This window comes from Amblyomma maculatum, chromosome 1, assembly GCF_055883805.1.
Source record: "Amblyomma maculatum isolate TAMU_Amacu chromosome 1, ASM5588380v1, whole genome shotgun sequence".
In the NCBI taxonomy this organism is placed as follows: domain Eukaryota; kingdom Metazoa; phylum Arthropoda; class Arachnida; order Ixodida; family Ixodidae; genus Amblyomma; species Amblyomma maculatum.
In genome coordinates, this window is record NC_139344.1 from 294273362 (window position 1) to 294298564 (window position 25203).

Sequence of the window (25203 nt, forward strand, 5' to 3'; positions counted from 1 at the left end):
GCAGGAGGCAGCACGTCAGGAGAGGCAGGAGGCAGTACGCCAGGAGAGGCAGGAGGCAGCACGCTAGGAGAGGCAGGAGGCAGCACGCCAGGAGAGGCAGGAGGCAGTACGCCAGAAGATCGGTTCTCTGGAGCCCTGGAAAGTTTGGAGGCATTCCATGTATGGCAATCTCCAAGTCGGAACGAAGCTGGTCCCCTCCTCTCTATCACCTTTGTTGGTGCCGAAAAAGCGCAGTCTCTCTTAAACCGAACTGGTTGTTTCCTGACAAGGACAAAATCGCCTACGGCTATCTTGGTCTTCTTGGCAGCTCTCTTTGTCCGTGTAGCATTTGCTGCTATGCTGTTGATGCCGGACTCTGACGGAGTCGCGCCAACTCCTTGGCTGGGTCTTCCAAAAATCCTAGTGCTGAAAAGCCCACAACATCTAGCCTGATTCGGGGCATTCTATCATGTAGCAGAACTGCTGGGGAGACCCCTGTGGTAGCGTGCGGAATACATCGATAAATGGCAAGGTACTCTATGACTGCTTGCTGAAGTGGTCGTCGTTCGAGGAGTGAAACTTGAAGGACGTTCTTCAGTGTGCGATTGAATCGCTCTATTTGCCCATTCGCTCGGGGATAGTACACCGACGAATGAGAAAGACGGATGCCTCTGATTTGCCGGAAGGTGATGAATTAGTGCGATGGAACTGAGGTCCATTATCACAGACTATCCCTTCTGGATAGCCTTCACGGGCAAAAACACTTATTAAAAAGTCTTTTACGGTGCTTGTAGACACTTCGCTGCAAAAGTGTACCTCTGGCTATTTAGAATGGTAGTCAACAAGCGTTACGGCAAATCTGCTGTTGTACGCTACATGCGCCAAAGGACCAAAAATGTCTAGGCCAAGCTTCTGCCATGGTTGCTCAGGCCATTCAACAGGTGGCAACGGTGCTGGTGATGTTTTGGCGGACCTATCTGCCTCCAGGTCGATGTGGCAGTTTTTTATAGCCATTTCCACTTGCTGATCCATCCGTGGCCACCAGAACCGCCCACGCAGTCGCGCCGTTGTGCGCGTAATACCCGGATGTGTCTCGTGCGCTGTGCTGATCATCTGAGCCGTAAGGGAGGATGAAACAACGAGGCGCTCTGCACGCAGTAGCAAGTTGTCAGCAAACGACAGTTCTTCCCGAATAGAGTATACAATGGTTTCGCGTTTTCTGGTATGAACTTCTTTGGTGGCCAGGAACTCAGGACGAATGACGACGGTTTCCAGGCAACCGTCGTCGAGGGCGGCCTGCCTGAACTTCTCCTTTGTCACACAGGCTGGCTCAATGAACAAGACGATTTCTTCCTCCTTAGCAATCTCTGCCTCCGAGGTAGGTGCTGGCAGCCGAGAAAGGGCATCTGCTACCGGGTTTGTGCACCCCTTGCGCTATTCAACAGTGAAATTGTAGCAAAGCAGTCGTGCACTCCAGCGTGCGATTCGGAGCGGGCGTCTTGCATGTCCATGGGACGACAATAAGGACACCAGTGCTTGGTGGTCTGTTCGAATAGTGAAATGGCGACCCCAAAGGTATGTGTGACATCGCTTACACGCCCAAATACATGCTAGTGCTTCCCGTTCACCGACTGAATATTTCCTCTCCGCAGGCGACAGTGTACGAGATGAGAAAGCGACTGTGCAGAGCGCGTGGCCACTTTTCTGCTGCAGGACTGCTCCCAGTCCACAGTCGGACGCGTCGGTCGACACAATTACTGGAAGTGATGGATCGAACATCTGGAGGACTGTACTCGAGGAAAGCGTTTCCTTAACCCTCCTGAAACTGCTGTCAGCTTCAGTTGACGAAATGAACGGCTCATGTTTGCGAAGCAAGATTCTCATAGGCTCCACCTCTTGAGCCAAGTGTGGAACAAACTTGAAGTAATATTCTACAAGACCCAGGAATGAACGGAGGGCGGCAACATCAGTTGGCACTGGCGTGTTAACTATGGAATCTACCTTCTCTGAGAGTGGCGAGATACCACGCGCAGTTTCCTTGTGCCCTAGGAACTCAAGTTCTGGAACATCAAAGAGGCATTTGTTGCTCATTTTTAGGCCTGCGTTCTTGATCATTTGCAGCACGGTCTTCAAGTTTGAAAGGTGCTCTTCTGCGGTCTTGCCAAAAATGATCACATCATCGATGTAGAACAACACTCCAGGGCAACGGTGGAGGATTGTCGCCATCATCTTCTGAAATGCTCCTTTGGCAGAAGCCAACCCGAAGCAAACTCTTTTAAAGCGGAAAAGACCATCATGAGTGATGAATGCTGATAGATCCCTGCTGTCAGGTGCAAAAGAACCTGATGGTAAGCAGAAGCCAAGTCAAGTTTTGTGAAGTGTGCAGTGCCTACCAAAGCGTGAAGCAATTCCTCTGTATGCGGCAATGCGAAACTGCCTGGAACAAATAGGTTTGTTCGGCTCACGAAGGACTGCGCATATCCTGATGCTACCACCTTTCTTGTCAACAACAACAATAGCAGACACCCATTCAGAAGCATCGATGCGCTCGATGATGTCAAGGCTCAGTAACCTCTGAAGCTCCTTTGATACTGGCGACCGGAGAATATATGGCAGACGGCAAAGCTTGGAAGCTACAGGCTGCACACCTTGCCGCGCCTTGATGCGATGGATGAACCTCTTAGCAAGACCCAACTCCTGACTGAAAAGCGAACTGGGCTCATGTGCTAAGGCTAGCGGCAGATCATTGTTGCGGGGCTGCTCGCTGGAAGGTGGGGAAGTGGAACGGGATAGCGGGTCATTGACAGTCGACAGCGGACCAACGGACGTGTGCAAGCATTTAAGAGCAGAACCCTCAATGCGAAGATCCAAGGCTTGAATGCCGTCAAGACCTATCAGACAATTTCCTCGGTGACAACATAAAAACGTAGCGAAGCTGTGCGGCCTTTAAACTGAATGTCTGCCTGGAAACAACCTAGCACGGAAATCGGCCGTTGAAAGTTGTCGACAAGAGTAAAATACGGAGCAGGCAGGAGTGGAACGCTCTGAAAATATCGACTGTATTCTTGCTCTGACAAAATTGAAACAGACGAACCTGAATCGACAAGAAATGTCAATGTGACATTCACGACTTGCACTTGAATATGAATTCCGCTACGCGCGGGACGTTGCAAAGTCAAAACTTGCTCCGAACTGCTAGATGACGAAACATCATGAAACAACTTCACGGGACTCTGTCTTGCATTTGAGTTCGTTTGCGGTTGCATACTTTTGAAAGTGGACCTTGAGACCGCAAAATGAACAAGTCTTCCCATGTGCTGGGCAATGCGGCGCTGATGCTAAGTGGTCTTGCGAGCCACATCGGAAACAATGTGTTGAACCGGAGCAGCAACTCCATTCTCGGTTCCGCTCAGGGGAGCACGTGAGCCACCCGCTGGCTGCGCATTCTTTTTCGAATGATTCGAGGATGATTTACGACGCTGCCGCAATGAAACTGCCTCGACTGAAGCAGAAAACTCCAGTTCTTCCGCTGCTTGCTCAAACTGAAGTGCAATTCGAACTGAATTATCGAAAGACAGGGTGGAACCCTCGAGCAGTAGCCGCTCACGTACGCGGTTGGAAGCTACGCCAGCAACGAATTGATACCGCATAGCATCATCTTGCGAAGCAAACGAAAAATGTGCGGCTAGCTCCCGTAGAGCGACAACAAAGTCGTGAACAGACTCGCCTGTGTTTTGGCTGCTGCGGTGAAAACGATGGCGCTCGACGATAACGTTGCACGACGTCGAAAACTGCTGCCGTAATGCGGCGAGTGCAGAGTCGTATTCGTCAGGAGCGGCAGACTTGTCATGTGCGAGGGCTGCGGCACCTGGCGCTGACGGTACTGCTGCGACGCTGGTCCCTGCATGTAACGTCTGATGAACACGCTGGCCCTCCGCCTCCAAACAATTCAAAAGAATAGCCTTGCGCTGCTCTGGCTTGAATGCGGCGGCTCCGGATTCCACCAAGTACACGCTGAACATCTGCTCCCATTGCTCCCATGGCAATGACGGACGGCCGGGCGTCGGAAGAACGGTGGCGGAGCAAGCCCGGTGAAGTTCATGGTGGTGGTGGTGACAAACGTTTATTGATCCTAAAGGGGTGGAGGCACGCATGGGCCGGACCTTTGAATATCCAGCCCTTACAGATACTAGGTAGGGTCCCTAGTACGGGACCCCAGTGGCGTCGGCAGCTGCCCGGGCGCACTCGACCAAGGCCTTTTGGGCCTGCAGGTCATAGCAGCCGAGCAGGCCTCGCCTCCCAGTCCTCCCGAGTGGGGTTGGGGTGAGGAGAAATAGCTCGGTTGGATGGGCAAGCCCACACCATGTGGTAGATGTCCGAAGACTTCTCCGCACAGTGCGGACAATTGCCCGTGAAGGAGGGATTAAAATGTTTTAGTGCTGCGGGGCACAGCAGAGTGTTGGTATACGGACGGAGTAGAAGCCGCTCCTCCATCTTAGATAGACATTTACTCCGGCGAGGGTAAAGGCTATGGCAAGATTGATAATAAAGGACAATGTCTTTAAAAGAATACGCGGGTTCGAATTCGAGATCCCGATCTAAGGGGCCGAGATGGGAAGCCCGGAAAGAGAGCGCGCGGGCGACGGCGTCGGCTGCCTCATTCCCCTCGAGACCCATATGAGCAGGAGCCCATACTATTTTCCGGTAGAGAGGTCCCCGGTATAGGTGCAATTTTGAAGTAGTCGGTAGGCTAAGTATGGCGCCCAGCCTTGCTCGACGTTCCGAAAGGCCCCTCGCGAGTCGGAGATAATTGTTTTGGAACAGTGTGGGTAGCTGCCAGCGCAATGGCGACCTCCTCCGCGTGGGTTATGTCACGGGCGCGAAATGTAAGCCCGTTAACAGTTTTGGACTGGTGGACCACTGCGGCCATGTACCATACCCCATGGTGGGGGCCGGAGGCGTCCACGTAGTAAATGCCAGGTTTCGACCCATAATAGTGGCCCAGGGATTCCGCCCGCGCCAGGCGCCGGCCATTGTGGTCTTCAGGTGTCATGTTTTTAGGAAGAGGGTGCACGTGGAGGGCGCATCTCCACTCGGAAGGGAGACGTACAAGATCTTCCATAAGGGTGGTATGCTGGATGTGTAGCTGGCCAAGGAGGCGGCGACCCGACAGTGCCTTAGAAAGACGTGTTTATTGGTTGGTTAAGTGAGCCTCTCGCATCTCCCGGAACGTATTCACCATGCCCAGGTCCAGTAGATGCTGGTTGGAGGTGTTCACGGGGAGATCGAGGGCTCTCTTAAATATTTTGCGCAGGATGACTTCGAGTGCATCCTCGTCTTGTTTCCTAAGATGGAGGTAAGGAGTCGAATACAAGATTCGACTGGTCACGAATGCATGCGCCAGCCGCAAGGCGTCTTTGCACCGCAACCCCCCACGTTTGTTAGAAACCTGGCAGACCATGCGGCCCAGCTGGTCCCCCACCTTACGGTATTTCGCCAAGGTAGTGTCCGACCGTCTATGTTGATGAACGAAGAGCCCCAGTACCCGGACTTCTGTGCGTTCAGGAATTGATCCTGTCTCTGAAAAGAGCTCAATTTTGGCCGTACACTTTGGTGAGGGGCGTATGTGTACAAATTCAGATTTTTGAGGGGAGCATTGAAGGCTGCAGAGGCGAGCATAACGGTTCACTATGGTTGCCGCTTGCTGCAGGTTGGCCTCGATATCTCCAAGGGAACCTTGCGTGGCCCACAGGGTGATGTCATCAGCATACAGTACATGCTGTACACCAGCGACAGCACCCAACTGGGCCGACAGGTGCATCATAGCCAGATTGAATAAGAGAGGAGACAGCACTGCACCATGTGGTGTTCCTCTGGTTCCAAGTTGGAACGGGCCATGTTCGGTGTCCTGGATTTTAATGTAGGATTGGCGATCTCTCAAAAATTGCCGAATGTATCTGAACGCGTTGCGTCCGCAACCGGTTTGTGAAAGTTGAGTGAGTATTACCTCATGAGTAAGGTTGTCGAAGGCTCCTTTCAAGTCTAAGGTGAGTATGACCCTGTCGTTGTGAGGGCATTCGACCGGGTAAAGAACGTCCCGATTAAGTTGTAGCAGAACATCCTGTGCGGAACTGCACGGGCGAAATCCGAACATAGAGTCTGCGAAGATGTGTTGATTTTCCATGAACTCGGACAACCTGTCACGCACCATCGTCTCCATTAGTTTGCCCGCACAAGAGGTTAGAGAGATGGGGCGAAAGTTGTCCGTGTTGATAGCCTTGCCAGCTTTTGGAATGAACGTGACCAGAGCAGTCTTCCAATCGATGGGTAATATCGCGTCCCCAAGCCAAATTGAATTGATGTAATCCAATAAGGACTGGTAGGCCGGGTCGGGTAGGTTAGCTAGTAATTTGACTGTAATTTTGCCCCAACCCGGGGCTGTGCCACGTTTCATTTTCGCCAGGGCCGCCCGCAGATCGTAGAGCTGGAACGGCTGATCCAGCTCAGCGTTCTCAGAACCTGCATAATAGTCCGCCGGTCCGCGGGGTTCCTGGGTATTGCACAAGTATTGGTCCCGCAACTTGTGCGCTAGCTGAGTTTTGTTGCCCTGAAAGCTGTGTATGGCACATTGTAGATGTTTCTGAGTTTCTGTGTGTGTCTGCGTTGGGTCGATAAGAGCGCGGAAGAGCCGCCAGGTGTTCCTGCTGGACATCTCCCGCGTCGCCATGTTGCAACGATCCACCCAGTTGGCGTCTCAGAGCTGGGCCGCATACTCGGCCGCCTGCTGGGTGAGCTCGGAAATTCAAGCCTTAAGTTTACGGTTATGCTTTTGTCGGCGCCACCGGCGGATAAGGCAATGCCGCGCTTCCCAGAGGTGAAGGAGGTGGTTATCCACATCTGATACCGCCTCGGAAAGCTGAATTTTGGTTTCGGTGGAGCTAAGGCTAAAAACCAATTGTTCGGACCATGACTGGTAGCCTTGCTCGAATATAGAAGTAGCTGTGTTGTAATTTTTCCTAAATTTGGGTCAGTCTGGGAGTCGAGCCTGTGTTGTGGGTTATGCTAATGGTCTGGTCCGAATTGTAGTGTTTAGTATATAGTGGTCGCTACTGAGGGCTTCCTCAGTGTTGACCCAGTCAGCATACTGAATGTTGCGGGCAAAGGTTAAATCCGGACATGTATCCAGAGTCACGGAGTTATCTATACGTGTTGGGTGGACGGGGTCTGTTTGAGAGTGAGGCCCAACGTAGACGCAAGCTCCGCCAACTTGCGTCCCCTTTTCTCTTCACGGCGGTACCCCCAGGGGGTCCCGACCCGCAGCTTTCAGCGCATGGCTGAAAAGGTCCGAGAATGAAACATTCGGCCATTTTGGGTGGGCAGTAGACATTTAGAATGTGCAGTGATGGGTCCTGCTTGCTAAGGGGGCGGAGAGTCACAATTACATGGGAATAGCCAAGTTGAGGTTCAAGTCGACCATATTTGCTGTGTAATTTTTATGAACGCATAGACATGACGAGGGGTCCTGCTGAAACGTCGTATCGTTTGTTAGGGTGGCGCCTCTTCCTGGCTCCTGAAGGGCCACCACGGCGGGCATATGCTCCGGACGGTGCGGCGGGGTTGGGATAGGTAGGGATCGGTTCACAGCATCCTCGTCGCCAATGTGGTGTTCTCGAAGGTGGAAGCAGAGTCCAGCCGTCCCGAAAGAACACAACAGTTTATTCACACATACACACATATATATAACGAAACAGAAACGCCCCCTGGGGAATAAAGAATTCAAACCGAAAACGAAACTGAATATAACACATGTATCTCGAGCTGGGCGTCGCGTCGGCGCGGCAGTTTTCGACGCGCGAAAATCGCGGAAAAAACGCTGCATGTATAGGGAACCAAAGCTGGAGTTTGCTCCGCGAAGCCAGCGCTCGGTTTCCAGCGGAGCTGAGAGGAACTACAAAACCTACGCGCATCCGTGCCCGCGCTGCGCGCGGCTGTCTGCGCAGCCCGCTCGCTCGGGAGCGCGTGCTACAGGCAGCCGCACGTGCACGCGGAGCGGGAGAAGGAGAGTGAGGACGAGGGGGGATGATCGTGCGTCTGTGCGCGCAAAGCCGGCGCTCTTTGCCAGTGGTGTTTGTTATTTTTGCTTTCTTCTGTGCCCCGGCTGACAGAGGCTGGCTGGAGGCACGCTTTTTATCGGTGCTTTCGAAAGTGAGAAATTATGACTAATTGATCGCCGCGGACATTGTTTTCAAAGCGCGCTTGTTGGCAGGCTCAGATAAAAAAAACATGAACGCGAATTCGGTACTCGAAGGCAGAGGCAAGCGACAGGTATTTTGAAGGACTTGAGGCGGCACCTCTTGATGCCTCTGTCCATGTTCAGAGATTGAAGGGTCCAGCCTTCTCATTGAGAATTGATACGCGTGTACTCAGTGACGAGTGCTCCGGGCGCTGGTTGGGGAGCTTCCTTTCCATTTGGGACTGCTCACTTGAAAGGGGCCTATTCAAATCTTTAGGGACAGACGTTTTAGGCGATGCTGCCGGCGCCGTGGTGCCTGCTTTCGGCGCGTTTAGGACGCGTTCCCTAAAAAGGCACAAAGCATGACGCCTTACCCTTTGGTTCCTGCTGACAGCGGTCAGGGGGAGTTCGCTGCTGTGGCGCTGCCATCCGAAATCAATGACTTATCTACCTTTAACGATGAGGGGTTTCTTAACTACCTGGATCACTGACGAGAAGCCGAGGCATGCCATTTTTTCAGCGGTTTCCTTTCTCCGCGAGACGAAGAGCGAGGAAATGCCTGACGACTTTTCATGCAGGCGGGGACATCTCTCCAAGTAAACCTTTGTCTTCTTAATTCCATAGCTACTCTGTGCAATCCCCAGTTCAGTTATCTCCTCTAGCGAATGCGCAGTTTTGAGCTCCCGAAGCAGGATCGCGTATGAGGATAGAACGATTGACGTATGTGTTTTCCCTTTATAAGCGTCGAGTGGTGGCATTAATGACTTATATCTGTTTCTTGAGGCCGACTTGGTTCCGCGATGACTGCTCCGGCACCGCCAGTTACAAACAGAGGTGCGAGATACGAGCGAGATACTTAAAAAAAAAAACCGACAACCATCGTTTCAATACGAAACAGAGAAGAGAGAAAAACACTTTTACGAGTTTTGCGAAAAAGCGCGCCGTCACTTTTTAATTCCAGTTTTTTCTTTCTTGCCCCCTTTGTTGGAGCGCGACGGTGGCGAGAATGCGGCCGTGCTGGTAAGCAGCGCGGAGCAGATGACAGCATGCTTTTCAATACGGCGGGGAGCAGACGACGCGGCCGCACTGCGCGGAAATTTTGACGGGGTCTCCATGGAGGGCGCTGACGCACAGAGCGGCGCAGCGCCCCCTGGCCCAGGTTTTCTCCCCTATTTGACCTTGGCAGCGCAGCCGGGCAGCAACTGCCACAAGCGCTTGGTATAAAAACATAAGCAGCCTCCCCATCCACCCTCCAACGTCTTTTTTCTTTCTTTTTGCAATTGTTGGCTTCTCCGACTGGGCCTCGCGGATGACACATCCCTTCTTTCTGCGTTTACCCCTCGGCCCCTGAGGCGACGGTAACCTGACAGCTACAAAGGTACAGGAGATAAGGAGGGAGCGAGCGAGCCCCGGTACCATAGTAAAGCCCTGCATAGAGGTGGCTATCTCTCTTGGGTAGTCCGCGCGCTGTACAAGCCCATCCCGACTATCTCTCCCCGCCCCACCCTCTTGCAAAGAACTGATGTGGCCGGCCGCGCTGCTAACGAAAGGCATACACACATCTGCGAGTAAAGGCGGGGACACATGTGCGAAAAGCGAGTGCGATAAGCTGCGGCGTGCCACTGCGAACGCCGTTGTTAGATGCAGACGACGGGCCGCGTGCGGCAATCACAGCGGCGGGTGGTGGCAGCCAATAGGAGCGTGAACAGCGGCAACGTCACGGTGACGTAGAGGGCTGTACGGTGGAGCCGCGGAGCACCTCTCGAGTCTCGGCTCTGTCGTCGAGGGGCTGCGCTACCGAGCGGGCGACCCGGTCACCCTGTCGCGCCGGCCGCTGGCATCTGAAAAATGCTTTATTATTGTTTCTTCGTGTAAATAAAAAGTCACTGGATACAGGACTGTCAACGATGAGTAAATTGTGAAGATCACTGGCCAACACTGAAGTGCGAGCTTTTTTCACGCAACCACTGCTACTTCCCGGTCGATCTCCAAACATCTGCTCGCTCCGCTGCTGACTGCGCCGCGCAATGCGCGCTTATGTTTATTTTATTATAATTGATGGCCTTCCCAGCACATTACAGCGTGCCCGTTCTGAAGCGCGGTCCGCTGCCTCTGCGGTGCGAAACCGGCTAGGCCTAGTGACGACTAGGGCAGGTACGGATCAGTACATTTTGTCGCCCGCCGCGCCGAGAGTGGCATCGTGGCCGAAAGCCTCGTACGTGTGCTGGCAGGCTGTTGTTGCACAAGTATAGCAGGCAATCCTTCTGATAACGTCGCTGTTTTGTCTATGTACGAGCGTGAAGTCGTGTGAAGTTCATCAAGTCAGGCAGTCTTCCGGCTCCGCTGCGCGGTGACACCACCAGGCTGTGGGCGGAGCTTGAGGGAGTTCGCTCGCCGGGCGCACGGTGCTCCATGTGTCCCTTGCTGGCAATGCGGCGGCAGTTCGCAAGCGACGTTCGCTGCGGCACGCGGTCAAGCTTTAGCACATGTGTCCCCTGCTTATATAGAACGCCTGTAGCGGCTTGAAAAGATAACGTTTTTCATTTTGTCAAGGCCAGAATATTTCGCCCGGTCCTCAGTCACGTTACAGTTTTTGACAACGCAACAAACTTGTTTGGCGTTCACAAGCACGCTGATCTTTTTTTTTTCCTCTTTCGATTCACACACATAGAAACCGCTCCTTCTCACTAGCATTACTTTATTCCTTACCCACCGTGTAGCGCGGTTGGACTGATAAGCAAGTTTATTGTTTAGCCATGACGATATATGTGTTGTGCGCCATATATACATGCCGAGGCTTGTCATGCTGGCAGCATGCGCGAGTAACTGCCATTTTGTTTCTTTGTTTTTTCCTTGTATTCTTGGGGCGAGGGGGGCACCGCGCGAATGGCAAGAACCTGAAATGGTAACCTCGAGAGTATCCCTGCGTTTAATTTTGCACGTCATATGTGTAGAAAGCAAGCACAACGCATTTGGTCTTTGCCCCGGGTAAACAGACGACGCGGCGAAGTTACTCTCAGCACGACCGTTTGTTCGATCAACTTTCTTTGAGGCAACATCTTCCTTCTCGGCAATGGAAAGATTACCTTCTGAATGTCGCATAATCGTACTATGATCAGTTTCGCTTTGTATGTGAGTTCTCACTGACAACTGAATTTGTGCTAGAGTTTATGTACTCCAACTGCTTTTACATCGTTGTAGATGGGTCATTCTGTCTCAAACATCCCAGGTGTACGGACTATCTCAGCAGGGGACTATCTCAGTTTTACAATATAAAAAGAACATTCCTGGCGATGGGTGTAAATATCCGTAATCTGCCGAATATTTCTCGAGAAAAAAAATCCAACTTGAAGCGCGTGTTGAAATATAAGGCTTGGTGTGAATGCAATGATCAGAATTCTTTAACACTTCATTTGATCACATTACTGGATGTACATATTTTCCTACATATTCACATGTTCCTTCACGCTCCAGCTTAACGCAGAAATGAAAAATTTCGTCACTACATTTAGTTTACTTCAATATCTCAAAAGTGCCGTTATTTCTCGGATTGATTTCAAAAGCAGCGCTTGTACATGTGGTTGGATAAATTGTGTTCAATAATTTTCAAGATACTTTGCTTTGAAGAAAAAATAAATTGCGCTCGTGATCTGTATTTTTATTTGTAGAACAAAATACAAAATGCGCGACAAACAGCTATTTCCAGGAACATTGGTTGCAGGATGCACGCACTGGGTCTCCACCTAAAAATATTACTCTGCTCATAGTCATATATATCTCCTTCTAACTCAATATAATTTATTTGAAATAATTTGTCTTCAGATGGAAATTACACACTTTTTTAGTTGAGCGGCATTGCGGCGCAGCGCACAAGTCACCTCGGGCACTTCACAATTCTGAGTGCGGTGATGGTGCTAGTGGATTGATCGATGCTATAATCCGCACAACATTGGATTTGGTGCCACATGGCAGTAAAAAAAACACGTTTCTTTTTTGTCGTTGTCGTCTATGCGTTGGGGTATTGGCCACAGTACAAAACTCCGGTGAAACTTGACAACTCGTTTAATTGGCTGCAGGAACGAATAAAACTGTACAGAAAATCGTATGGATTCGTTTGGCGTCTCGCAAGCCACTGTCCCAGCCGCCATTTGGCTTCCCCCCTTACCCCCCCTCCTCTCTCTCTCCAGGCCTTCCTTTATTTTCTTTTTATTTTTATCTCCTTCGTACTCGGCAGGCTTACCGCCTGCTTGGGGTCTTTGAAGCTCGTATAGTCGCGGAGGACATATGATTCCGTTCAAAAACGGCGGCGGAAGCAGGTTCCATTCGCGGCACCCTTGCCGGTTTGAATGTCGTTGAAGTTTGGTCGCCAGCGCATCCATACACACGCACGAACACACGTGCATAATACATTCACAAAAAACTGCTCAGCCGGCGTTCAGGGTGGCGAAACTGCGCGGAAACAAGTACTTATCGGGGTGCTCACTTCGGCTCTGGAGTTTTTCTTTTTGTCCTCGACACAAGTTAGCCGCGGTTTACCTCCAACCGATCAACACATGTGAAAACACTGTTTATTGTCATGGTATGGCAGGGTTAAAAGAAGTTGACTTGTACAGAGTTCAAAGGGGAATACTTCAGCTGTTTGGTGGAATTCTGATTGTTCCCGAGATTACAGACGTAGAAGAGAGAAAAACACTTTATTTAAGAGCGCAAAGGTGGCATAAAGAAACTTCTCCACAATACGTGCCCGAAAAACTGGCATGATTATAAGTTCATCGCAGCTACTTTTTAACGTACAGTTGCAAAAGCGAAGGACGAGTATGATGTTAGGCGTTTCGATTTCCTTTCTAAATCTGGCAACCGAACTGCTCTTTTTGGTTTTTTTACCCTCGCAGAAAAATATTCCGCAATCACAACATCTACATTCTCTTATTTTGACTCCCCATGAAGCAATAGACACAATAAACAATTGCCAAAGGAGTGGAGAAGCGTTTCTCGTCTACACTTCCTTCATGCTCGACATCTGTAATGCCAATGGATCCAGTTAATTATGATCCTGAAAGTTCCGTTTCTGAGCTCTCTGCTAAGTTATGAGATTACCAGCCGCTGGTCCTGATAACGTAACTTCAAAAATGATAAAGATCCTTTTTGAGGAGTCACCTGACATGTTATTAGAGCTAGCAAATTATTAAATCAAACATGATTGGATACACCCACAATTGAAACTTGTCAAAGTGATTCCTTTACTTAAGAACAAAGGCGGTGCCTTTTTCATAGATAATATTAGACCAATTTCATTAACATCAAACATTGTAAAATTAATTGAAACATTCATACTTATACGTATTTCGGACTTCGTGAACCAAGAAAATATCCTCAGCCCTTTACAAATTGGTTTCCGTCAAAAGTGTTCCATCTGGAATGCGCATGCTGACCTCAACAGTCGAGTTCTTTTAGCGCGGCGCCAAAAAATGCAGGCTGCCTTGATAACGCTAGATATAGGCAAAGCCTATCATAGTGTTGGACATATAGCATTCTATTGCAAAAATTAAAAGCTCTTCAGTTTCCACATTATTTAGTAGCCTGGATATCTAAATTCCTTCAAAACCGCGACTTTTACTGTGTAGATACAAGCAAGCCAGGGGAGTTCCGCAATGGGCAGTCCTGTGCTTTTCAACATAGCTCGATTCCAGTTAATCATGATGTTCGCATATATGCAGATGATATCGCGTTTTTATGCGGCTGCATCGAATATTCGATGTCTCCGCGTACCTAAACTCTATTGAGAATTGGTTGTGTGGTGTGCGTCTCACATTAAATGTGAACAAAAATGCCGTCCTTGTATTCAATATAAAAGATCCTGTAAGTCTGTCTGTAATGTATCAGCAACAAATATACCTCAGGTTGGATCATTAAAATATTTAGGGGTCACTTATGATGATAATTTTTCATGGCAGCCCCACATTAACCATATTGCTACGAAAGGGGCCCGGGCTATGGGCATGTTCCCCGGTCGTCGTCCCCGGTCTGGAAAGCGGAGAGATGTGCTTTTTGATGGTTTATGTTATGTATGTGCGTCCAATTTTAGAATTCGGTTCAGTGTTGTTCTCTGGTTCGGCAGCTAATAAAATTCGTCCGCTTGTTCTCTTGGGGCGAGAAGCGCTTCAGTTGTGTCTTAGACTTGCAAAATTTGTCAACAACAATGTGTTATACCTTGAAGCCCGGATTCCTCCTTTGATATATAGATTACGAATTCTAACTGCTCAGACGTACCTAAGGATATATGAATCAGAGTTTCACCCATCTATTTCTATATTTTGCTGTCAACCGATCTCCTTTTTCGGTGTCCATTGGCCTAAATTTCACACCACGCTGGTAGTTATGGTCCAAAATTTGCTAGACCCTTTAAATGTTTTCCTTCCTAGTATTTTACCCATGCAAACCAGTGGCTCGTCTGTTGAAATTGTCTTTAACGACATATTGCCAAATAAAGCTAAATACTTATCATCCGTTATTCTAAACAGATTACTCGAAGATCATTTAAGAAGCCTTTCTGCTAGCTTAGCAATAGCAACTGACGCATCTCAGTGTAATAAAAAGACGGGTGTGGGTATATATAGTCCCCATTTAGACTTGTTATTTTCAGTTCGTCTTCTGGACCTCACCCCAATTTTTGAAGCGGAGTTTTTGGCGGTGGTACTCGCTTTACGGAAACTAGACTCCTCTTTTTCTAAACTAGCTGTAATTTCCGACTCTATATCCTTGTGTTCATCCCTCTCTTCCTCAGTGGATTATGCAATTGTAAAAATCTTTCTCTCCCTGATCCCTCGACATTTGAAACTTGTACATATATTATGGGGACTAGGCCACAGCAATGTGGCTTTAAATGAATATACTGATAGTTTGAGTCCCTCAATGGCCCCGTATTATCTATCCTTCCGGCGACAGCGTACATAACCGCTGCGAGGTTTCGGAGAAACGTTCTATTAAATATGCAAACTGGACTTCTTTTAAAATCTGATCACTACCTGCATCTAATTTATTCTTGGAATAGAAAATTATGTCATTCACGGCAACTTGAGATTTCTCTAACAAGGCTGCGATGCCGTATCCCACCTTTAAATTTCTATATTTACGCGTCTGGTTTGGCACTTCCTCCAGTCTGCGCATTTTGCGGTGAACAGGAATCATTAGATCACTTTTTACTGTTTTGCCGTCGCTTCACTACGTTGAGAAGACAGTTGATGGAAAGGCCATTGCAACAGCTTGGCCTCAGTTTAAGTAGCCCGACATTGTTATCATTTGCCGCTACCATCCTTGGACACATTCACAGGTCTGTTTTTACTGCCATGCCAATTTTTTTACTGGAATCAAACCGTTTTCCTTGCTAAATATTTCAACATTACATGTTCTACAATTCCAGTGTCAATCTCCCGTGTGTGTTACCACTTTTCATTTTATATTCCATTTATTTCCCTTAGTGTTTCCTTTCCTCTACCCCTCCAATCACATTCTTTTTTTTCTTTTTTTATTACATGAAAGTACACTAGACAAAATTCTTTCCTGCCCAATTTTTGGCCGATCTCCCTCTGTGGGTATGTGCCATATGTTATTTAGTCAGCAACAACAACAGCGACAATGTCGACGGAACAGGGTACGCACGAGGAACCATTGCTATATAACATGCGTAGTACATACAAACCTGCATTCTATCCTAGAATCCACAGCATAAGCCGTCAGGTGTTCAATTCTCATCAAATTAGATTATTTCAATGTACTGAATTAAATCGAATGAAAATGTAAGTTGATTTTAATTTAGACCACCAGTCGCAGTTGGCAAGTGGCAATCGAGAGAAATGCCCCTCAACTCTCTTGCAGAGGAGAGGAGGGAGAGACCCCAAAAGGTAGCTGCCATGGACGGAGACAGCTCTGACCGCAACCTGAAGACTATTGCCGTGGGATGGGTCTAACTTCCATGGTCGCCATTCGCCGTATGTAGATTCCACGTAAAATGCAGACCTAAATAGCGAAACCTGCGAATTTTCATGCACGAGGCCGAAAACATAGCTCTATTTTTTTTTTACAATTCTATGTGGTCGCCGGAACGGTTATCAGATGGTTCGTTCTAAAAAGCTGGGTTATCAATGGCAGTGAATTAAATAAAACTCGACAGCTTTGCAGTTTAATCGCATTGTTACGCTTTCGTTCACACCTGCTATAACCAACCATCTACTTTTCCGGTAACTGCACCGCTTCTGGTCAGCATGTGCTTGAACAGATCAATTTTTATGGAAGGCATTTTCGAGGGCATAGATCCAAAACATCTTTTCAGGCTAATTTTTAACTCGGTGCCATTCATAATCATCTAAATTACTTTAAACAATAAACATTCGAAATGAAAGACACCTTGAAAAAAACCGAGGTACGGCAGAGAGACAAATGGAATCTTCTGTAGCACTGTTCTTCTGCGTCCATCAAATTATCTCATAGTACCCCTGCTACGACTTGCTGCCGTCTTCACGGCCACCCCTCTGATAACTGAAATTTGTTTTAGCCCCCAAAATCGCCCGAAACAGGTGGATCACGTGGCGTCCTCGGCGCGTCCCAGCTGGAGGGCGAGCAGCTTGACCATGACCTGCTGGTGTACCAGGGCCTCGTTCTTGTCGCAGAGCTGCGGAGGCAGGGACGCGGTGAGGCCATCGCGTGGCAACCGCGCTCTTCCACTCACGTTCTCGACGAGGTCGTCGATGAGGCCCCTCTGCCGGGCGTCTGCCGGGTAGAGCATGCGGGTCAGCTGGATGCCCTTTCGCGACTGCAGCTCTACGAGGCTGCGTGTGAGCGTCCGGTTCTTGGCCAGCTGCACCTCGAACGCCTCTCGATAGATGTCGGCTGTCTTGGCATTGTCCTGGGCCTGAGCCTCGGCCCGCTTAACGCGCCGCGCCAACTCGGCCAGCTGCCGCTGCTTGTGGGCCGCGGCGTGCGCGCACCGACACGGCTCCTGGCTCGGGCCCCGGCACGAGCAAGCTGCCAAAACCGCCACCTGGCGATGACGGCCAGTTTTAGCAGCCACTGGGACACAGCAGCCCTGCGCTCACCTCTAGTGACGAGCTTTCGGCGTTGAGCTTTTCGCCGCTCGACTGCAGGTACACATCACGCTCCTTGACGTCAGTCAGGGCCAGCAGCTCGTCGCGCTCGCGCCGCAGCACTGCGTTAGTGGAAAGCACCTTTACAAGCTGCTGCATTTATGTGTCTGGCCTTTGCAAGTTAAGTGCCTAAATCTTACAGGCGGCGCCACCTCATTTCAAAGAAGGCACAATGCGGAAACACTTTACCTTCCCCTGCACTCACCTTGGAGACTGTTATGTGCCTCGCCAGCAGTGCCGACCAGTGAGATTATTGACACTAAGTGCAGAGAAATTGTATTTACGATATCATTCCTCCCCTCAATGATCCCCTCCTGCAGCACTGTGATGCGTGATGACCCGACAACTTCGTATGACGTCCTTCAGCGGCCAGGCTCCTGTTCGCATATCCCTTCGCACTCACATGTCATTTCTTTGTTATAGTTGTTCTCCACGAGACAGACAAGACCTCCTTTTAATCAAGGCCAACGAATAAGCGGAGTAGCCCATTGATGCAGGTTGGTTGCAAGTGCTTACTTTCCTTACCAATTCACATTGACTAGACTGGCTCGTGAGGGATCTTTACGGATAATTCCTTAAAGAAGCTGCTGATACCTTCAATTTGCTTACTGTGAGCTTTTCTAAAGTTTACCGAGGTGTACTCTATAAGAGGCAGGTGGCTCAGGTTGTTACTGAATCTTTGTTCCCTGCACATTTGTATAGGCACTTTTATAAGATAGGGGAATGTTCCTTGACACTATAGCGTTTTAAAACGCGTTAGATGAATGCACATTCAATTTCCTGCAAATACGTTCTTTTATGAATTTTACACATCGACGCTGCCTGTGAAGGCAAGGCTTGAGTGGTCGAGATGTTTGTGCCATGACGACGAACTGTCGCCTGTGTAATACACCAGCGACTATTGATCATAGTTTTGTACTGTAGCGTGACGGTAAACTCTAGGATATATTCACTCCACACCGTAATAGATGTTTTGTAACTAAGATGAGTGAAGTGTGTTGTGCCTCTTTGTGTTGATGGTACCAATATTATCTTTCCATATGTAAGCAAGGATGCAGTCAGTACGCATCAGAGTTCACTTGTTGTCTAAGCCCCCAAAAAGATTGTGTGAGATCAATACCTTACCGGCCCGAAATCACTTGCTGCGCGTGCACCCGTCACCCTTCGACAGGTCTGTGAAATATTCGAAGGGTAGTATTTTGGTCCTGATGGTCTACAGGTAAAAGCAAAAGAGTTGTTAAATTTACCTCCAAGTAATTTTGCACACTTAACGAATTATGCACTATCCACTGATATCCCAGATATTCTTGCTTTCAATCTTTCTATACTATAAGCGTCCAATATAAATAATTTCTGTTATAACCTGTCTCTTAAAGAGCGTCGCTTCTTAATAACTCTCCACCAAAACCAAGAACTTCACCGCGATTAGCATTTAATGTAATCCCTTTTAATGGTTGAGTATTGTTTCGACAAAGCGAGACGCAAGGAGGCAGAGGTATTCTTTAATGCCCTCTACTTTTCACTTATCCAGTCCTGTCAACCTTAACTCCTATTAGAAACGCATAGCGCTAAATATATGAGCTTAAAGAGTAATGTAACAACGTTAGGAGCAATGTTCATGCTACAGGTTCAGTCATGCCAACCAGATGGCCTTTAGTCATTTTTTTAAAACCCATGGTAGAGTGAGAGTAAGCAAGAGCACTGAATAAGGGTAGATGGGGAACCTCAGTTCGCAAGTCTAGTCATGGCCTGCCTCGACGCCAATGTAAGCAGGGCAAGGAGTAAAAATTAAATAAAAAGGAAACTACAATGCTGGTTGGATGATGAATCAGCACTTAAAACCCGTTTTCGGAGAAAGGGCACTGAACAAGGGTAGAAGGGGGGAAGCCTCAGGTCAAGCCAACGTTTCGACAAGTGGATTTGCCTTTGTCTGGCAGAGCGATCATCACTGGCTGGGGTTTAAATACTATTTTGCTTCCGAAGAAGAAAAGCTGGGGAGGGGGAGGGTAGGTGAGAATAAAGTGGGTGAAGAGTGGGGTAGGGGAGGGTGGGTGAGGAGAAAGTAGCTCAAGGGGGAAAAATGTTTCTTCAGTATATATTTCTCAGCCTGAAACCCATAATCCTGTGGCCTGAAAGTGAAATAAAAGCGGCAGGAAAAACTACAATGCGGTGTGGATGATTAGTGATGACCTAAAGCAGGTTTGATGCTAACACACCTTTCTTGAAACGAGACAGGTCAAAGGGTCCTGGTAAAGAATACATCTACAGGGAAACGGATCTGAAAAGCTTTCCACAAGGAAGGGAAAACGCAAAGAATCAGAATAATAGCAGGTCAAGTGAACCACACCGGCCACGTCCTGAAATAAAAGTGGATTCAAGGGCCAACCAAAGTAGAAATGATAATAAGGAAATGTATTTGGAGAAACACGTGCAGCTTACGCTATTGCGAAGGGAGGATAAAGTGTACACGTGCTGTGAATAAACTGTACGATTAGCGATATATGGGAGCGCTTTCCCGACTAGTTATGGCGCAGAGGAAGTATGTTTAAGGGATTCTAAAGTTCTTTTTGAGATATGTATTCCTGCTAGTTCTAGTGTTCTAAATTTATAGATTAGATATGTCTCTCTATATTTTTTATACATTGAAGATTTAAAGCCTGACTGGAGAATATATAATTTAATTTCTTCGAACCTAATATTCAAAATGAATTATATATTCAGGCTTTAAATCTGCGAGGGACAAAAAATATAGAGGTATATCTAATCCATAAATTTAGAACATTGGCACCAGCAGGAATAAATATCTCCAAAGGAAATGTAGAATCTCTAAAATATATTCCTTCTGCACCATAACTAGATGGGAAAACAATCCCATATAACGTTATTTTACAATTTATCCACAGCACGTGTACACTCTATCCCCCCTCCGAAATAGCATAATTTCTCCAGACACGTTTCCGTCTTATCACTTCCTACGTTAGTTGGCCCTTGAAGCTCTTATTTTTTGTGGCATGTGTGGTTCAGTCACCTGTTATCGTTCTGTGTCTTTGTCCTCCCCTCCTTACGGAACGTTTTTGAGAATTGTTCCCCCGCAGATATTGTTACAGGGGATGGGTGTATTATTTACAAAGTATGCGGGAAATGCATGAAAGCCAGGAACAGTCACAGTAAGTATTGTCCCAGAACCAGTCCTCGCGCATTCACCTCATCGTTATTTTTCACATGCACAACGCCGCGCGGCGCAGCGTAATTGGCGTAACAGTTGTACCCGGGGCAGACGAAGCTCGTCCTCGAGCGGCTCAATAAGATCTATGATTGCAGCGTTTCAATCGTGCCACGCGAGCCAGCTGCGTCTTCCGCGAGCAGCGATTCGTCGACGCCAATTTAGCTATAACATAGGTTACTTCGCTCAGCTGACTTAAAACAAGGGTCCGGGGTATTGCCACAGGAACTGTTCATACAGTCCACGGCGTCGCAATGTCGTCTAAAGCCAAACCAATTCTCCGGGCTCCTAAGTTACTGCAGCATGAGCTGCATCATATCGGACCTTTGCACGGTCTTCGGAGGCGATGGTTCGCAAACGAGCAAGACAGCGCGCAATTCTTAAGCAGGACAGAGATGTTGCGACAGGGATTGGTCATCGTGCACGGAGAATAGAAGAATTGTTTTCAGAAAGGTTGATGATAAGCGCGCGTAAAGAAGGAAAAGGGAGAATATCCGGTCACTTCATGCTTAGCTGTGTTATAGGCGTGAGTCACAAAGGACAAGACGACGTCCCAGTTTTTATAACCTGATGCTACGTACATCGACATCATGTTGATGAGAGTCAGGTTTAAACGGTCGGTGAGGCCGTTTCCCTGGTGGTGATAGGGAGTAGAATTCCTGTATTCGGAGCCACAGAGCCGTAAAAGTTCTTCCACGATATCTGCAGTGAACTGTCTACCGCGATCACTGATGATCACTCGAGGCGCGCCGTGACGAAGAACAATTTGGTGTAATAAAAAGTTGACACGTAGGCTGATTTGGCAGAAACGAGTGCTGTCGTCTCCACATACCGGGTCAAGCAGTCAATAGCTGCGATAATCCAGCGACGGCCGCCAGGCGACTTGGGGAAAGGACCAATCAGATCAATCCCAGTTTTCTCAAACGGCAATCTGGTGGGCTTGACAGGTTGAAGAAGGCCAGCCGGTGGCGTGGTGATTCGCTTAAGACGTTGGCAAGGCACATAACTTGCTACATAACGTTTCGTTGTCGTGTATAACCTGTTGTGACTTGCGCGTAGACGCATAGGCGGGGGAACAATGAACCGCTCAACCAGTGCGCGATTCCCGCCGCGGTGTTGTGTTCGCAAGGGTTGCGCGTGTGAACAAAGGACCAACGACCCTCTCAACGTTCCATACCTCCTTTCACCCAGCCCTCTCCTGTCTGCACCCGCCAGCCGTGTCTGGGAGAGATGACTTCGGACTGCGCCGATGAGCGGCCGCCAGCGCGCACCGTTCGAGTCGAGTTCTAACAAATAGTGCTTGTGTTCGCGAACGCCTTGTTTCTTCAAGCCAACCACGGACATAACAGTGGCGTCGAGGAAGCAGATCCGAGCCCAGCGTTAAGGTACGCCGTACAGCAATCATCGCTATGCTCACGCTTCCTGAACGGATGCCGGAGTTCAGCGGGTCCTCGCGTACATCGTGGTTTGGACGCCTTCAATTTTACTTTGAGGTAACCAACATCACGGAGAATGCCCAGAAGAGGGGCCACCTCCTTAAGCTGTGCGAAGAAGAGACGCACGACACTGTCTGCGCTTTAGTCCAGTCAAGCACTCCAGCTGCCTACGACGACATCGTAGCTGTACTGCAGAAGCACTTCGACCCGCGGCCATCCGAAGTCTACAGCCGGGCTCGCTTCCAACGACGTGACCAAGTAGAGGGAAAAACTGCAAGTGCCTACGTTGCGGTACTGAAGAAACTGGCTGCCGACTGCGACTTTGGGACGCTGCCTGCGAGCACAGCAGCCACCGAACAGTCAGGCGGAGCAACGTCATCCCTGTCGCCAGCTAAACCCACAATGCTCCTCTTGGACATCATGCTGAGTGATCGATTCGTGTGTGGACTGCGTGACGAGTGCTTGAACGCCTGTTCACGGAGAAGGACCTGACCTTCACGAAAGCCTATGACATCGTCTGGCAAACGGAAAGGGCATGCAGCAGCAGCGACAAATGCGGCGATCTATCGAGCCAGTGCACCAGATTTTTAAACCCAGAGCCACAACATGAAGGCAAGTTCGAAAAAACTTCCAAAGGCCCAACGCTGTTGGCGCTGTGACGAACAGCATAATCCGCAGACGTGCCGCTTCCAGGCAACTATATGCAACTTTTGCTATAAGCGTGGACGCATCGAGAAATAACGAAAAAGAAGCAGGGTAAATCAGCTCAGTCATGCAATCATAACGTAGACGCTTCTGAAGTCGTGGCACAAATTGAGAAGCAAGGGTTTCAATTACTTCCGTCAGCGCTGTACGACCTAAACACAGTTGCCAACATCGGCACGCGTTAGAAAATAATGACTTGCTTGACCATCCACAATAAACTGATCCAGTTCGAAGTCGACTCCGGAGCTGCATGCACCCTTATCAACGAGGACACCTTTCGAACAACGTGGCCGGAGCATGCACTCAGACTAAAAGACGACGACACGCACCTCAGGACGTGGTCAGGTCAGAGCCTGCTGCTACTGGGTAGCGCCGACCCCGACGTTGTGTACAACGGGAAGAAATGCAAGCTGCCCCTCTTGATTGTTAAAAGCAGTGGCTCCAGCCTCCTGGGAAGGAGCTGGTTTGACGCACTTGGGATCACCATCGGTGTCCATCAGACTGGAACGAAGTTAGTGGTAGAATGCCTTCAAGAGAAGTACAAGACAGTCTTCTCCCATGACATCCCAGGACACGAGGGAATTCCTGTCGACCTGGAGTTGCTCAACGATGTCAGCCCTAAGTTCAAAGCAAGGCCAGTACCTTTTGCCTTAAGATCTGCAGTAGAAGCGGAACGTGATAAATTGCAAGAACAAGGCATCATTGAACCAACACAACACTCCGAATGGCCAACACCACTCGGCATAGTTCGGAAGAATAATGGCACCCTACGACTATGCGGAGACCACCTGAGCACAGTGAACAGGTTTACCAAGCCGTTCTCCTACCCGCTGCCAACGCCAGGGGAGGTCTTCAGCCCACTTCATGGAGGGAAAATTTTCACCACCGTGGACCTTACGCAAGCGTACCAGCAACTGAAGGGGAGCGAATCAACATCTCAGTTGCTTACCATCAATACGCTGAAGGGCATCTACAAAGTCAAACGACTGCCATTTGGCATAGCGGCAGCCCCAGCAATCTTCAAGAGGTATATGGAGACAATACTTGATGGAATTCCTTGAACATATGCGTTTATCTCGATGATGTAATCGTCACAGGAGCATCAGACGAGGAGAATGCTGCACGTTTAGAACAAGTGTTTGAAAGGCTAGCCAACGTAAACTTGCGATAAACAAGAAAAAATGCTATTTTGCCGTCCCCAGGGTGAAATTCCTTGGTCAGGTAATTGATGCTGAAGGCATCCATCCAACTGATGACAAGGTCCGAGCAATAACAGAGGCAGGAGCACCAACTAACAAGCAGGAACTCCAATCCTTTCTTGAACTGCTTACATTCTATGACCCGTTCCTAGAACAGCGAGCAACTGCGGCCAACGACCTGTACAAACTACTGCAAAAAGAGGTCCCATGGACCTGGTCGCCAAGCCATCAGGAGTCGTTCGTGGCCCTGAAACGGCTTGTTTTGCGATGCACAGCCCTCAAACATTACGATGAGAGTAAGGCCTTAATCATAGCCTGCGACACATCACCCTACGGCGTAGGTGCTGTTCTTTCACAAGCTGACAGTCAGGGAAGAGAGGCACCAATTGCTTTTGCGTCACGCACTCTATCACCACCAGAGCGCAACTACTCTCAGCTCGATCGCGAGGGGCTTGCTGTGGTGATCAAAATGTCAGAATATGACTACGACCTTGTACACCGATCGGGGAAGAAGCACCAGAATGCAGGCGCACTGAGCCGCCTACCGCTGAGCACGACCCACGAAGAACCGCCTGACCCAGGAGACGTGTTAATGCTCGAGGCCCTGCCAGAGCCGCCGCTAACAGCAGATACAATTGCTACGTCGACGCAAGAGGACCCATCCCTATCAGAGCTTTTCAACTCCATTCAAGAAGGCAACGTGAGCCGTCTAAAGGGAGAAAACTTCAACGCCTACCGGAAGAGAGCTGCGGCGTTGAGTACGCACCACGGTTGCATCACTGGGTCCCGAGTTGTTATCCCATCAGGATTACGCGCGTAAGCTATGTTACTGCTTCATGCAGGCCATCGAGGCATTGTTTCTATGAAGAAGTGCGCCCGAAGCTTTATGTGGTGGCCTGGAATCGACAGCGACATCGAAGCAAGTGCTCAGAATTGCCAGATATGCCAAAACAACCAAAAGGCACCACCAAAGCCCCGGCCCCACAGTGCGAGAAGGTGAGCCCTGGCACACTATTCATATTGATTTTTCAGGACCGGCCGAGGGAAGCACGTTTCTTGTTATTGTCGACACCTACACTAAATGGGTCGAGGTCAAACAGATGACCAAAGTAACGTCAGCTGCGGTCATTGATGAGTTGAGAACATTGTTTGCCACATTTGGACTGCCAAGAAAAATCGTCTCTGATAACGGCAGCGGCTTCGTGTCAGCGGAGATCAGGGAGATTTTTCAAACAAAATGGTATCGCAGCCGTCACATCAGCTCCCTACCATCCGGCTACAAACGGCC

General features: G+C 49.1%; 1 protein-coding gene and 1 pseudogene across 1 annotated transcript in view; both read right to left on the bottom strand.

Moving 5' to 3' along the window:
- Positions 1-3292: 3292 nt before the first annotated feature.
- LOC146206824 (uncharacterized) lies at positions 3293-11700 on the bottom strand (annotated as a pseudogene).
- Positions 11701-11849: 149 nt separating this feature from the next.
- The window catches only part of LOC146206825 (coiled-coil domain-containing protein 125-like), an 85763-nt gene continuing 72409 nt past the window's right edge, over positions 11850-25203 (bottom strand). The window contains exons 4-6 of the mRNA XM_084591585.1: positions 17305-17414; positions 16938-17249; positions 11850-16880 (exon numbers count right to left, since the gene is read on the bottom strand). Coding sequence (XP_084447711.1) covers positions 16791-16880; positions 16938-17249; positions 17305-17414 — 512 coding nt within the window. The 3' untranslated portion in view covers positions 11850-16790. The remainder of the gene's footprint in view (positions 16881-16937; positions 17250-17304; positions 17415-25203) is intronic.